At 39.9% G+C, this 15,137-nt stretch overlaps 1 protein-coding gene across 4 annotated transcripts in view; it reads right to left on the reverse strand.

The window, feature by feature from the left end:
* The window catches only part of UNC50 (unc-50 inner nuclear membrane RNA binding protein), a 71,106-nt gene that overhangs the window by 28,449 nt on the left and 27,520 nt on the right, over window positions 1-15,137 (reverse strand). For all 4 annotated transcript variants that reach the window (XM_053707699.1, XM_053707702.1, XM_053707701.1 and 1 more), the window contains exons 4-5: window positions 7,894-8,033; window positions 7,710-7,811 (exon numbers count right to left, since the gene is read on the reverse strand). In XM_053707699.1, the coding sequence (XP_053563674.1) occupies window positions 7,710-7,811; window positions 7,894-8,033 (242 nt within the window). The remainder of the gene's footprint in view (window positions 1-7,709; window positions 7,812-7,893; window positions 8,034-15,137) is intronic.

Genomic DNA, 15,137 nt, shown 5'->3' on the forward strand with positions numbered 1-15,137 from the left:
ACTGCCCCCTTATTTCAGTTCTTTTGACAGACTTGCATTTTAGCCAATCAGTGCTGACTCCTAGGTAACTCCTCGTGCGTGAGCACAATGTTATCTATATGACACATGAATTAAACACTCTCTAGTGGTGAAAAACGGTCAAAATGCATTCAGATAAGAGACGGCCTTCACGGTCTAAGAAATTAGCATATGAACCTCCTAGGTTTAGCTTTCAACTAAGAATACCAAGAGAACAAAGCAAAATTGGTGATAAAAGAAATATGGAAAGTTGTTTAAATTACATGCCTTATCTGAATCACAAAAAATTATTTTGGACTAGACTGTCCCTTTAACCTTACAAGCAAAATGATTAACCGCTTCACTGCCAGGAATTTCAGAAGTATGGTGCACAGCTGTAATTAGGGGCCTTCTAATTGCCAAAAACCAATAGCAAAGCCATGCATGTTTGCTATTTCTGAACAAAGGGGAACCCAGGGAAGCTTTTAAAACCATTTGCCACATGACTGCAATAGTTTGATCATATTTGGTGGCCAAATAGTAGCAAGAAATATTCCACAATCGGCCATAGGTAAATAAAAAAAAATAGGCTCTATTTCTGCTTAATCAGAGTGATAGCAAAAACATAATTTATGCTTACCTGATAAATTCCTTTCTCCTGTAGTGTAGTCAGTCCACGGGTCATCATTACTTCTGGGATATTAACTCCTCCCCAACAGGAAGTGCAAGAGGATCACCCAAGCAGAGCTGCTATATAGCTCCTCCCCTCTACGTCACACCCAGTCATTCGACCGAGAACCAAACGAGAAACTATAGGGTGCAGTGGTGACTGGAGTATAATTTAAAATTTAGACCTGCCATAAAAAACAGGGCGGGCCGTGGACTGACTACACTACAGGAGAAAGGAATTTATCAGGTAAGCATAAATTATGTTTTCTCCTGTTAAGTGTAGTCAGTCCACGGGTCATCATTACTTCTGGGATACCAATACCAAAGCTAAAGTACACGGATGACGGGAGGGACAGGCAGGATCTTTATACGGAAGGGACCACTGCCTGAAAAACCTTTCTCCCAAAAACAGCCTCCGAAGAAGCAAAAGTGTCAAATTTGTAAAATTTGGAAAAAGTATGAAGAGAAGACCAAGTTGCAGCCTTGCAAATCTGTTCAACAGATGCCTCATTCTTAAAGGCCCAAGTGGAAGCCACAGCTCTAGTAGAATGAGCTGTAATTCTTTCAGGAGGCTGCTGTCCAGCAGTCTCATAGGCTAAACGTATTATGCTACGAAGCCAAAAAGAGAGAGAGGTAGCAGAAGCTTTTTGACCTCTCCTCTGTCCAGAATAAACGACAAACAGGGAAGAAGTTTGGCGAAAATCTTTAGTTGCCTGTAAATAAAATTTCAGGGCACGAACTACATCCAGATTGTGTAGAAGTCGTTCCTTCTTTGAAGAAGGGTTAGGACACAATGATGGAACAACAATCTCTTGATTGATATTCCTATTAGTGAATACCTTAGGTAAGAACCCAGGTTTAGTACGCAGAACTACCTTGTCTGAATGAAAAATCAGATGAGAATCACAATGTAAGGCCGATAACTCAGAGACTCTTCGAGCCAAGGAAATAGCCATTAAAAACAGAACTTTCCAAGATAACAATTTGATATCAATGTAATGAAGGGGTTCAAACGGAACACCCTGTAAAACGTTAAGAACTAAATTTAAGCTCCATGGTGGAGCAACAGTTTTAAACACAGGCTTAATCCTGGCCAAAGCCTGACAAAAAGCCTGAACGTCTGGAACTTCTGACAGACGCTTGTGTAAAAGAATGGACAGAGCTGAGATCTGTCCCTTTAAGGAACTAGCAGATAAACCCTTTTCTAAACCTTCTTGTAGAAAAGACAATATCCTAGGAATCCTAACCTTACTCCATGAGTAACTCTTGGATTCGCACCAATGTAAGTATTTACGCCATATTTTATGGTAAATCTTTCTGGTAACAGGTTTCCTAGCCTGTATTAAGGTATCAATTACTGACTCCGAAAATCCACGCTTTGATAAAATCAAGCGTTCAATTTCCAAGCAGTCAGCTTCAGAGAAATTAGATTTTGATGTTTGAAAGGACCCTGAATTAGAAGGTCCTGTCTCAGAGGCAGAGACCAAGGTGGACAGGATGACATGTCCACTAGATCTGCATACCAGGTCCTGCGTGGCCACGCAGGCGCTATTAGAATCACCGATGCTTTCTCCTGTTTGATCCTGGCAATCAATCGCGGAAGCATCGGAAAGGGTGGAAACACATAGGCCATCCCGAAGGTCCAAGGTGCTGTCAAAGCATCTACCAGGACCGCTCCCGGGTCCCTGGACCTGGACCCGTAACAAGGAAGCCTGGCGTTCTGGCGAGACGCCATGAGATCTATCTCTGGTTTGCCCCAACGTCGAAGTATTTGGGCAAAGACCTCCGGATGAAGTTCCCACTCCCCCGGATGAAAAGTCTGACGACTTAGGAAATCCGCCTCCCAGTTCTCCACTCCTGGAATGTGGATCGCTGACAGGTGGCAAGAGTGAGACTCTGCCCAGCGAATTATCTTTGATACTTCCATCATCGCTAGGGAGCTTCTTGTCCCTCCTTGATGGTTGATGTAGGCTACAGTCGTGATGTTGTCCGACTGAAACCTGATGAACCCCCGAGTTGTTAACTGAGGCCAAGCCAGAAGGGCATTGAGAACTGCTCTCAATTCCAGAATGTTTATTGGAAGGAGACTCTCCTCCTGAGTCCATGATCCCTGAGCCTTCAGGGAATTCCAGACAGCACCCCAACCTAGTAGGCTGGCGTCTGTTGTTACAATTGTCCAATCTGGCCTGCTGAATGGCATCCCCCTGGACAGATGTGGCCGAGAAAGCCACCATAGAAGAGAATTTCTGGTCTCTTGATCCAGATTCAGAGTAGGGGACAAATCTGAGTAATCCCCATTCCACTGACTTAGCATGCACAATTGCAGCGGTCTGAGATGTAGGCGTGCAAAGGGTACTATGTCCATTGCCGCTACCATTAAGCCGATTACCTCCATGCATTGAGCCACTGACGGGTGTTGAATGGAATGAAGGACACGGCAAGCATTTTGAAGCTTTGTTAACCTGTCTTCTGTCAGGTAGATCTTCATTTCTACAGAATCTATAAGAGTCCCCAAGAAGGGAACTCTTGTGAGTGGAAAGAGAGAACTCTTCTCTTCGTTCACCTTCCACCCATGCGACCTTAGAAATGCCAGTACTAACTCTGTATGAGACTTGGCAGTTTGAAAGCTTGACGCTTGTATCAGAATGTCGTCTAGGTACGGAGCCACTGAAATTCCTCGCGGTCGTAGTACCGCCAGAAGAGCGCCCAGAACCTTTGTGAAGATTCTTGGGGCCGTAGCCAATCCGAATGGAAGAGCTACAAACTGGTAATGCCTGTCTAGGAAGGCAAACCTTAGATACCGGTAGTGATCTTTGTGAATCGGTATGTGAAGGTAAGCGTCCTTTAAATCCACTGTGGTCATGTACTGACCCTTTTGGATCATGGGTAAGATTGTCCGAATAGTTTCCATTTTGAACGATGGAACTCTTAGGAATTTGTTTAGGATCTTTAAATCCAAGATTGGTCTGAAGGTTCCTTCTTTCTTGGGAACCACAAACAGATTTGAGTAAAACCCCTGTCCGTGCTCCGACCGCGGCACCGGGTGGATCACTCCCATTAGTAAAAGATCTTGTACACAGCGTAGAAACGCCTCTTTCTTTATTTGGTTTGTTGACAACCTTGAAAGATGAAATCTCCCTTTTGGGGGAGAGATTTTGAAATCCAGAAGATATCCCTGAGATATGATCTCTAACGCCCAGGGATCCTGGACATCTCTTGCCCAAGCCTGGGCGAAGAGAGAAAGTCTGCCCCCCACTAGATCCGTTCCCGGATCGGGGGCCCTCAATTCATGCTGTCTTAGGGGCAGCAGCAGGTTTTCTGGCCTGCTTGCCCTTGTTCCAGGACTGGTTAGGTTTCCAGCCTTGTCTGTAGCGAGTAACAGCTCCTTCCTGTTTTGGAGCAGAGGAAGTTGATGCTGCTCCTGCCTTGAAGTTACGAAAGGCACGAAAATTAGACTGTCTAGCCCTAGGTTTGGCTCTGTCTTGAGGCAGGGCATGGCCTTTACCTCCTGTAATGTCAGCGATAATTTCTTTCAACCCGGGCCCGAATAAGGTCTGCCCTTTGAAAGGTATGTTAAGTAATTTAGATTTAGAAGTAACATCAGCTGACCAGGATTTTAGCCACAGTGCTCTACGTGCCTGAATGGCGAATCCTGAATTCTTAGCCGTAAGTTTAGTTAAATGTACTACGGCATCTGAAATAAATGAATTAGCTAGCTTAAGGGTTTTAAGCTTATTTGAAATCTCATCTATAGTTATTGAGTCAAGAGTCTCTTCCAGAGACTCGGACCAAAATGCGGCCGCAGCCGTAACAGACGCAATACATGCAAGGGGTTGCAATATAAAACCTTGTTGAACAAACATTTTCTTAAGGTAACCCTCTAATTTTTTATCCATTGGATCTGAAAAGGCACAGCTATCCTCCACCGGGATAGTGGTACGCTTAGCCAGAGTAGAAACCGCTCCCTCCACCTTAGGGACCATCTGCCATAAGTCCCGTGTGGTGGCGTCTATTGGAAACATTTTTCTAAATACAGGAGGGGGGGAAAAGGGTACACCGGGCCTATCCCACTCCTTAGTAATTATCTCTGTAAGCCTCTTAGGTATAGGAAATACGTCAGTACTCGCTGGTACCGCATAGTATCTATCCAGCCTACATAATTTCTCTGGGATTGCAACGGTGTTACAATCATTCAGGGCCGCTAATACCTCCCCTAGCAGTACACGGAGGTTTTCTAGCTTAAACTTAAAATTTGAAATGTCTGAATCCACTCTATTTGGATCAGATCCGTCACCTGCAGATTGAAGCTCTCCGTCCTCATGTTCTGCAAATTGTGACGCAGTATCTGACATGGCCCTATTATTATCAGCGCACTCTGTTCTCACCCCAGAGTGATCTCGCTTACCTCTAAGTTCTGGTAATTTAGACAAAACTTCAGTCATAACATTAGCCATGTCCTGTAGTGTGATTTGTAATGCCCGCCCTGAAGTACTCGGCGACACAATATCACGCACCTCCCGAGCGGGAGATGCAGGTACTGACACGTGAGGCAAGTTAGTCGGCATAACTTCCCCCTTGTTGTTTGGTGAATGATGTTCAATTTGTACAGATTGACTTTTATTTAAAGTAGCATCAATGCAATTAGTACATAAATTTCTATTGGGCTCCACCTTGGCTTTTGCACATATAGCACAGAGATATTCCTCTGAGTCAGACATGTTTAACACACTAGCAATTAAACTAGCAAACTTGGAAATACTTTTCAACACAATTTACAAGTAATATGAAAAACGTACTGTGCCTTTAAGAAGCACAGAAAAAAACTATGACAGTTGAATAACAATGAACCGGAGAAATTATAACAACCAAATTTTTCCCGGTAAAGGCATAAATTTAGCAAAGGATTGCCCCCATTAGCAATGGATAACTAACCCTTAATAGCAGAAAAAAATGTACAAAATATAAACGTTTTTTATCACAGTCAAAGCACAATCTCACAGGTCTGCTGTGAGTGATTACCTCCCTCAAAATCATTTTTGAAGACCCTTGAGCTCTGTAGAGACGATCCGGATCATGCAGGGAGAGAAACAGACTTGTGACTGAATTTCTGATGCGTAGCAAAAGCGCCAAAATAGGCCCCTCCCCCTCACACACAACAGTGAGGGAAGTTCAGTGAACTGTCTTAAATTAAAATAAACGACAGCCAAGTGGAAAAACAGTGCCCAAAACAATTTTTCACCCAGTACCTCAGATAATTAAACGATTTAACAAGCCAGCAAAACGTTTAAAATCAAATAATTAAAAAGCCTGCTGCTAGTCGTTCCCACTGCAAGTAGGCTAAAAGTTATATGCATATAATATTATCCCAGTGAAGTGCCATTCCCCAGAATACTGAAGTGTAAACATATATATACATAACAGCCTGATACCAGTTGCTACTACTGCATTTAAGGCTGAACTTACATTATATCGGTATTGGCAGTATTTTCTCAGTCAATTCCATTCCTCAGAAAATAAATTACTGCAACATACCTCTTTGCAGGTGAACCTGCCCGCTGTCCCCTGATCTGAAGTTTACCTCACTCCTCAGAATGGCCGAGAACAGCAAAATGAATCTTAGCTACGCCGGCTAAGATCATACAAAAACTCAGGTAGATTCTTCTTCAAATTCTACCTGAGAAGGAACAACACACTCCGGTGCTGTTTTAAAATAACAAACTTTTGATTGAAGATATAAAAACTAAGTATAATCACCACAGTCCTCTCACACATCCTATCTATTAGTTGGGTGCAAGAGAATGACTGGGTGTGACGTAGAGGGGAGGAGCTATATAGCAGCTCTGCTTGGGTGATCCTCTTGCACTTCCTGTTGGGGAGGAGTTAATATCCCAGAAGTAATGATGACCCGTGGACTGACTACACTTAACAGGAGAAAATACTTAAAAGAATTTATATAAAAGGGATATAACACAGTATTTTATTGTTGTAATAAAAAAACACTTAGCAATGGGTTATACTTTGTAGAAATAATTGTAATATGTATTATTCTGCATTTTTCTTTTAACTTAATTTGTGAAGTGTCCATTACTTCCTGTCCCAGCCCTACAAGGGTATGGGTGTCTCTACAGAAAGAGCATACCTAGCTTGATGTCAAATCTTCTAGAGTAACTTGATCTGGTTTAGTGAATGCATGAGAAGCAAAGTCTGTTTTGCCTATGCTCAGAAGAGGCAGAATGCAACTCTCAACATGTCAGCTCTCTTGTGACTACAGTGCTCATTTTAAATATTGAAGAAGCTGAAGACTGACCACATGTGAAAGGCAATTAGAGAAATGACTGTTTTCTTTTTGGGGTAGGGGATCAAGTGGTAGCAGTGGGAGGCTATTACTTGTTGGGGAGTGTTGTTGTGCAGGAATACCCTGAGTATTGAAAGCTGTGAATTGGTGTTAGCTCTACTTGGGTCAGGATTGGCCAAGAGCAAATTGAAGCTTACATACCTATTGGTTGACACAGGAATCAATCAAATGGATTGCTATTGAATAGTGTAAATTTGAAGCCCTTACTGCCTTTAGAATAATGGTTTTAACCGCATGAATTGTGTGCCACATGCCTTTGTTCAATTTTGTTCTTTGTCATTTTCAGACAAATGCAGTAAACGACAAAAAAAAAATTGTTTTGTTTGTTTTTTACATTTTTTCAAAAAGTAACAAACATATAAAGTATGTCTTACTTTTTATAATAATCTTAATACAACCATCACTCTAATCAACTGGCAATATTTTTACTTTGTATTTTCTCATTTCACATTGAATAAGTATTTTAACTCTTTCAATACCATAGCAATCTGCAATGCTTTCTGGTAACTAAGGAGTATCATTTATAAGGTTTACAAGACAGACATTTATGTTACCAGGCCTACATACAAATACATCCACTTTGCAAAATTGTTAGTGGTTAAAAATAACATTTCAAAGCCATTTTATCAGGCGTATTTCTTGCTAACACAATTGTCTAATAAAAGAAAAACAGCCTGCAAATGCTTACCGCTGTATCCGAGGAAAGTAATATAGACGTAATATCCAATTGCTATTAGCCAGAATGTGTTTCCAACAAAGTAGCCAAGAAACCAATTTGTCAAAATGACATCTGCAAGACAGAGATGTAAATGTGTAAAGCTATAAATAGGAACGCGCTATAGAAAAGGGCCTTAATAAAGGTTGTTACTTACGGTTGATGAAAAATAACTGGATGAAATGCAAGATGACCAGAAGAGGATAAAAAGCATTAAGATGAACGTCAAATGCATAACCCCATTCCACATCATAATCTTTACCCTGCCGCTTGGCCATGTATTTATTTGAAACAAACCTGTTAAGGGTAAAAAAAAAAAAAAAGAGATAATTAGATATAAAGTAACCGATAGCTTTTTATCTCTTTAGAATAAAGCTCAGCAATTCAATAATTTATGTATTTATTATCTTTCTTTTTTTTATGGCAGTTCATATGGCAATAATAACAAAGATATATAGTATCAGATGTCCAAAGGTATAATCTGTAACATTTAGACAACATTATTTATAATACCACTTTTTTACATGTAAATACATTTAAAACAAAAAATATTGGGACCTAGAAACTGAGTCCCACAAAGTGCAAAAACACAATTTATGCTTACCTGATAAATTTATTTCTCTTGTGGTGTATCCAGTCCACGGATCATCCATTACTTGTGGGATATTCTCATTCCCAACAGGAAGTTGCAAGAGGACACCCACAGCAGAGCTGTTATATTGCTCCTCCCCTAACTGCCATATCCAGTCATTCGACCCAAAACACGCAGAGAAAGGAGAAACCATAGGGTGCAGTGGTGACTGTAGTTTAAATGAAAAAATTACCTGCCTTAAAATGACAGGGCGGGCCGTGGACTGGATACACCACAAGAGAAATACATTTATCAGGTAAGCATAAATTGTGTTTTCTCTTGTAAGGTGTATCCAGTCCACGGATCATCCATTACTTGTGGGATACCAATACCAAAGCTAAAGTACACGGATGAAGGGAGGGACAAGACAGGTACTTAAACGGAAGGTACCACTGCCTGTAAAACCTTTCTCCCAAAAATAGCCTCCGAAGAAGCAAAAGTATCAAATTTGTAGAATTTTGAAAAAGTATGAAGCGAAGACCAAGTCGCCGCCTTGCAAATCTGTTCAACAGAAGCCTCATTTTTAAAGGCCCAAGCGGAAGCCACAGCTCTAGTAGAATGAGCTGTAATCCTTTCAGGAGGCTGCTGGCCAGCAGTCTCATAGACTAAGCGGATTATGCTTCTTAGCCAAAAAGAAAGAGAGGTTGCCGAAACCTTTTGACCTCTCCTCTGTCCAGAGTAGACAACAAACAAAGCAGATGTTTGACAAAAATCTTTAGTAGCTTGTAAGTAAAACTTTAAAGCACGAACCACGTCCAGATTGTGTAATAGACGTTCCTTCTTTGAAGAAGGATTAGGACACAAGGATGGAACAACAATCTCTTGATTGATATTCTTGTTAGATACCACCTTAGGTAAAAACCCATGTTTGGTACGCAGGACTAGGAGAGGGTGGTGTGAGTGCTATCTTGTGAGGTGTAAGCTTAAATCCCTAAATAGTCTATTATAATCTCCAATAATAGACTTGAACAGTGAATAAGAAAGTGGGTGTGGGATAAGCGCTCCGGAAGGAGCAAACCTAAAGTGAAATTGTGATAATAATATATTAAATAGCAAAATTAATCAAGATGTTGAATATATATGTGAATAAAAATACCAATAGTGACGGAAAGTTGTCAATTTAATAAAAGATAACAAATATCAACAGGTAAATATATAACATATAATAAAATCAGATAAAAAGAAACTCATATAAGTCTAAGATGCCGGCATCACGGGATTACAATAATGACTAATAGGAAATTCATAACATATAAAAGTAGCGATAGCTATATTAAAAACAACAATATACAGAAACTTGATTTTACAATAAATGTGCTGATATGTAGCAAACCAATCTTATGGTCACTTGAGGAGAGTGAACAATGGGAAATAGAAAGGTGACTCTGTTATGAATAACAACAACAACTTATGTATGTGTCCGTTAGAAGCTATGGAGCATGTGATCCGTGGATGATGACGTCACGTCATGTGACTAGTCGTACTGATCCAATGTTATCCAATGATATCCAATGATTGATGTGTAGCGTTATATTTGAAAAATGTGTATACAGGTATATCAAAAAAGAAAAAGAAACAAAATGTCAATTATTTTCCGTAACAATAAAAAAATACTTGCAAGTAATGGATCACTGTTCTCCAATTTCTCCCATGGGAGGAAAGTAATTCGGCTGAAAGGAACAACAATGTAGATGAAGTAAAGATGAGTGTCCGTCTTTTTCTTTCCGAACTCCAAATAGATAGAAATTCTTTATATGCAGGACTACCTTATCCGTATGGAAGATCAGATAAGGAGAATCACATTGAAAAGCAGATAACTCGGAGACTCTACGAGCCGAGGAAATAGCTACCAAAAACAGAACTTTCCAAGATAAAAGTTTGATATCTATGGAATGAAGAGGTTCAAACGGAACTCCTTGAAGAACCTTAAGAACCAAATTTAAGCTCCATGGGGGAGCAACAGGTTTAAACACAGGCTTGATTCTAACCAAAGCCTGAACGTCTGGAACATCTGCCAGACGCTTGTGCAAAAGAATAGACAGAGCAGAAATCTGTCCTTTTAAGGAACTAGCTGACAATCCTTTTTCCAAACCATCTTGGAGAAAAGATAATATCCTGGGAATCCTAACCCTTGGATTCACACCAATAAAGATATGTACGCCATATTTTATGGTAAATTTTCCTGGTAATTAGATCAGGGCATATGGATTTTTCTACAGGCAATAGAGAAGGTGGAACAGTACAGGGAACAAATTCAGCACGTAGTGTATACATAGAATCAGTCCCTGCCACACGTACACAAAATCAGGCCGATCCCTTTACCCTAAATCAGGTTTTTCCCCAGGCACGGGATGCACCCACAGGAGGGGGGAGACGGACAACCCACCATGGCACACACTACAATTACAATCAAGACAGGTATCAGCTCAGAGAGCCCAGGCCACAAACACGTTACAAGTAGAGGATCCTAGGATAGTGGGGAATGTAGTAAACTTGTCCACACAACAACTTAGTAAGACACAATACAATGTACTAAATAGAGGCTTAAATTTTGCACCAACAAATGACTTTGATCTTTTTAAAACAATTCTTGATGTCAATAAACTCGTTCGAAATTTAACCTTGAAAAAACACTTTAGCTATCCTGATGGTAATGATTGTACTATGACACAGACTCAAACTTTGACCCAGACTGGCGACATCAATTTTGAGAACCACGATTTCAAACATATATGTGATGTGGTCTCATTACAGCAGCTCCAGCATGAGGCAATAAGAGCCACTGATGGAGTCAGCAGGGGTCCCAGTTTTAAGAAAAAATCCAAATTCTATCCTATTCACAATCGTGGTAATGTTATAGAAACTTTCTATAATAGAGTGGAGAAAGATCTCCTGACACTTAAAAACAATCAACCCAAACACAATTTCAATCTATCTCTTTCTGAGAAAGAAGCCTTGGTGTCATTAAGAGACGATAATTCTCTGGTTATTAAAAATTCGGATAAAGGCGGCATGGTAGTAGTGATGGATAAGGAACAATATATTCAGGAAGGCTTAAGGCAATTACAAAAAGAGACTGATTATTTTGTTCTGAAAGGAGATCCAACTGTACAGTTCCAGATGGAACTTAAACAGCTTCTGGATGATGGCCTTGAACTAGGTATACTGGATAAGACCACTGTGGAATTTCTATCAGTTGATTTTCCTAAAATCCCTTTGTTCCATCACCTACCAAAGACTCACAAAACCCTTGACAATGTCCAAGGGAGACCCATAGTGAGTGGGGTTGACTCACTTTTGGGCAACTTGTCTGAGTGGTTGGATTCCATTCTCCAACCCATAGTCATGTCCCTCCACTCATATGTGAAAGATACCAAACACATTTTGAATCTAATTGAGAAGATTGAATGGAATGATGGATTTAAATGGCTCACTGTGGATGCTGTTTCATTGTACTCTAGCATCCCACACCAGGTGGGAGTACAAGCCATAGCGTTTTTTCTGGAACACGAGTCAGATTACAATGAGACCTTTATCGAGTATGTGATTAAAGTAACCACTTTTCTACTTACACACAACTTTTTTAAGTTTGAGGATGTTTACTATCTCCAAAGATGTGGCACTGCCATGGGAGCTAAATTTGCACCATCATTCGCGAATCTATTCTTAGGATGGTGGGAGCTTTGCCATATCTTTGGGGATAGTAATCCTTACAGAGATTGTATCTCCTTTTATAGGAGGTACATCGATGACCTCCTCTTTGTGTGGACAGGGGACCTAACCAGTATTTCTCTGTTTATAAATTTTCTCAACAACAATGAGTTTGGCCTCAGATTCACTTATGAACTTAATGACAAATTCATTAATTATCTTGACCTGACTTTAGAGGCCACAGATAATGGCACAGTCAAATCGACTATCTATCGCAAACCCATTTCGGGCAATTCTCTACTTTTGGGTTCCAGTTGCCACCCCAAACATGTCCCTTTTGCTATAGCAAAGGGTGAATACACTAGGCTAAAGAGGAACTGTACTCTGCACACTGATTTCCAGAGAGAATCCAGAGGACTGGATAAGAGACTTAGGGATAGGAATTATCCACCCAAAGCCATAAGAAAAGCCAGGGAACAGGTTCAAACCATTCCCAGGGAAAAGTTGCTGGGAACAAAACAGGACACCAGGCAAAGGAAACAGGGGGTTACTTTTGTTACCACTCATAGTGTCCAATATCCATTGATATGCGACATTGTTCGCAAACATTTCCCATTGCTTTTGGCGGAGGAGAAATTAGTGGATACTGTGAAATCAGGTCTAAGATGTGCTTTTAGGAAAAGCCCCACTTTAGGCTCTATTCTTTCACCCACACTATTAAAGTCTGATAAATCCAAGCAAAGTGCCTGGCTTAAACACCCAGGCATGTACAAATGTGGACATCGGAAATGTAAACCCTGTGATTTTGTCAAAATCACTAAAGGTTTTGCAAGTGAAGCAACCAAAAAAGAATATGAGATCAGATCCTGCATGAACTGCAAGACAGAATCTGTGATTTACTTGATCGAGTGCACTTTATGTAAAATCCAGTATGTTGGACCCACGTCACGTGACCTAAATACTAGGATCAGAGAACATTTGTCCTCATTTAACACCAAGAGGGCATCAACCCCTATTGTTCAACATTTTGGGGTGTATCATGACAATAATCTCCAGGGCTTCACCTGGTGTGCTATTGAAAAAGTGAATAGACCTACTAGGGGAGGGGATATTGGTATTCTCCTCGCCAGACGCGAAGCCTTTTGGATTTTCACACTCGGAACACGGGTACCTGTAGGACTCAACTCCAGATATGATGTTTTAAATCTCTGGGAGTAATTCTTATGAACATTGATCATGTTGCCCTCTACACTTACTAGGTGCACAGTCCTTACAACATCTGAATTTACTCATTCTTTACTACTGTATTTATATATATATATTTATATATATATATATATATATATATATATATATATATATATATATATATTTTCCACATTGTATTATCTTTACTATTATCATACTATTGCCATACATTATATATTGGCATCCTAGTATTCCATTCTGTCTAGTGCAACATTACCATCAATAACGTGGCGATAGGCCTTGGCATCAGACTTTACACGCAACACTAGCCACATATATATATTTACATATTTTTGTATACATTCTCCTAAGTGATTGTCTCCAGTATATAATGAGAGAGTTATTGTGTTTAATTACTGTAAGATTGTAGCCTGATAGTATAGTGGGTTGGTTCAGTGGATCCCAATGATTATGTATCTTACACATCTATATATCTAACAGGTATACATTTATGTCTCTTCACCCAGGCAGTTATACTACAGGGTATAAAAGAATAAGCCATTGTCATTTTACTCTCCAGCATGTTAGTTCTGGCATAGACTAATATTTATGCCTTCTTTCAAACTATTATCTATACTTATCTTACCCAGTAACATGTAGGTGTCAGCTTAGACTAATTATCAACTGCCCACTTATACTGTCTAATTTTTCCTATGGTATTTTGTTCCCAGAATGACTAATATATCTAAGTCTTGTCCATATCTAGGATTCTCCTAAATATGAATTTGGAATTTTATAGGCATTTACAATCATCCACATTGAATAGCCTTAATTATATATCTCAATGGGTTTATCATATTTTATGATCTATATGGCATTAGATTTTCCCATTAATATACTTTTTGGGCTTATCCGTTTGGACATTTCTTTAGTTATTATTCATTGTATATTGAATGTCATTATGCAGCAAAGGTGTCAGCATGGCACTCCCAGTATACACTATTTACCTTATCATTTGATTAGATATACACTTAGCACTACTAGTATATACTATCTACCTTATCATTTGATTAGATATACACATTTTTATCTGGGTTTACTATTGCAGGCTAGTTGTTTAGTTTTAATCTAGTTCAGTGGAACATATCTATTAATTTTCTGCATATTTTAAATCACACTTTTGTAGGTAAGATCCAGGCATACATATACAGTCCCTGATCTAATTACTTTGCAGTATTCCGTTTATGTTTTTTGTCTACTTATGTATATATGTATATATTACTGCCAGTTTTCTACTATCAACATTACATCCTTTCAGTATGCTAATTAGTGTTAGTAGTACAGGCATCTAGTTACTATTCAGGTGTGCTCAGGTTTAGTTTGAGGGCGTTGTTGTATATTTTAACCTATCACATTTGTTTGAATTGTTTTTAAACAGGTGTGGGGCTCAGCACTACAGGCTATGACTACGGATCATTTCCGAAACATGTAAGCCAGTTAGTGCTGCGCCCTCAGCACCTTCCACATCGTCTTTGCTGTGAATATCCATGTTTGATTTTATTTGAACCAAGAATAAAGGATTTAATTTTATGCTACTGGGACTTCCTCTCTTTGATCTTTTCACTTTCCAGTACACCGGTAACATTTGCTGAGTATGGGACATTGATCATCAGTTTGGAGCAAGTATGATGACCATCTGTGTTTAGCCATTTACTTACGGTCTTGGTGACCGCTGTTTTCATCACATAGTCTCACCGTGTTACGGAGCGGAGCAGGGGGGAGGAGCAACTTACACATAACAAGGAAGTACTGCGGCTGGGATAAGTTGAGGCGGTAGAGGTACACCGCTTCGTCCTGGCGCCTTCCGGTGAATTTCCCCTTTTCCTGATTGGAGCCTTACCTGCACGGAGTGTGGCGGATGTAAAGCGGCA

This window comes from Bombina bombina, chromosome 3, assembly GCF_027579735.1.
Source record: "Bombina bombina isolate aBomBom1 chromosome 3, aBomBom1.pri, whole genome shotgun sequence".
Lineage (NCBI taxonomy): Eukaryota > Metazoa > Chordata > Amphibia > Anura > Bombinatoridae > Bombina > Bombina bombina.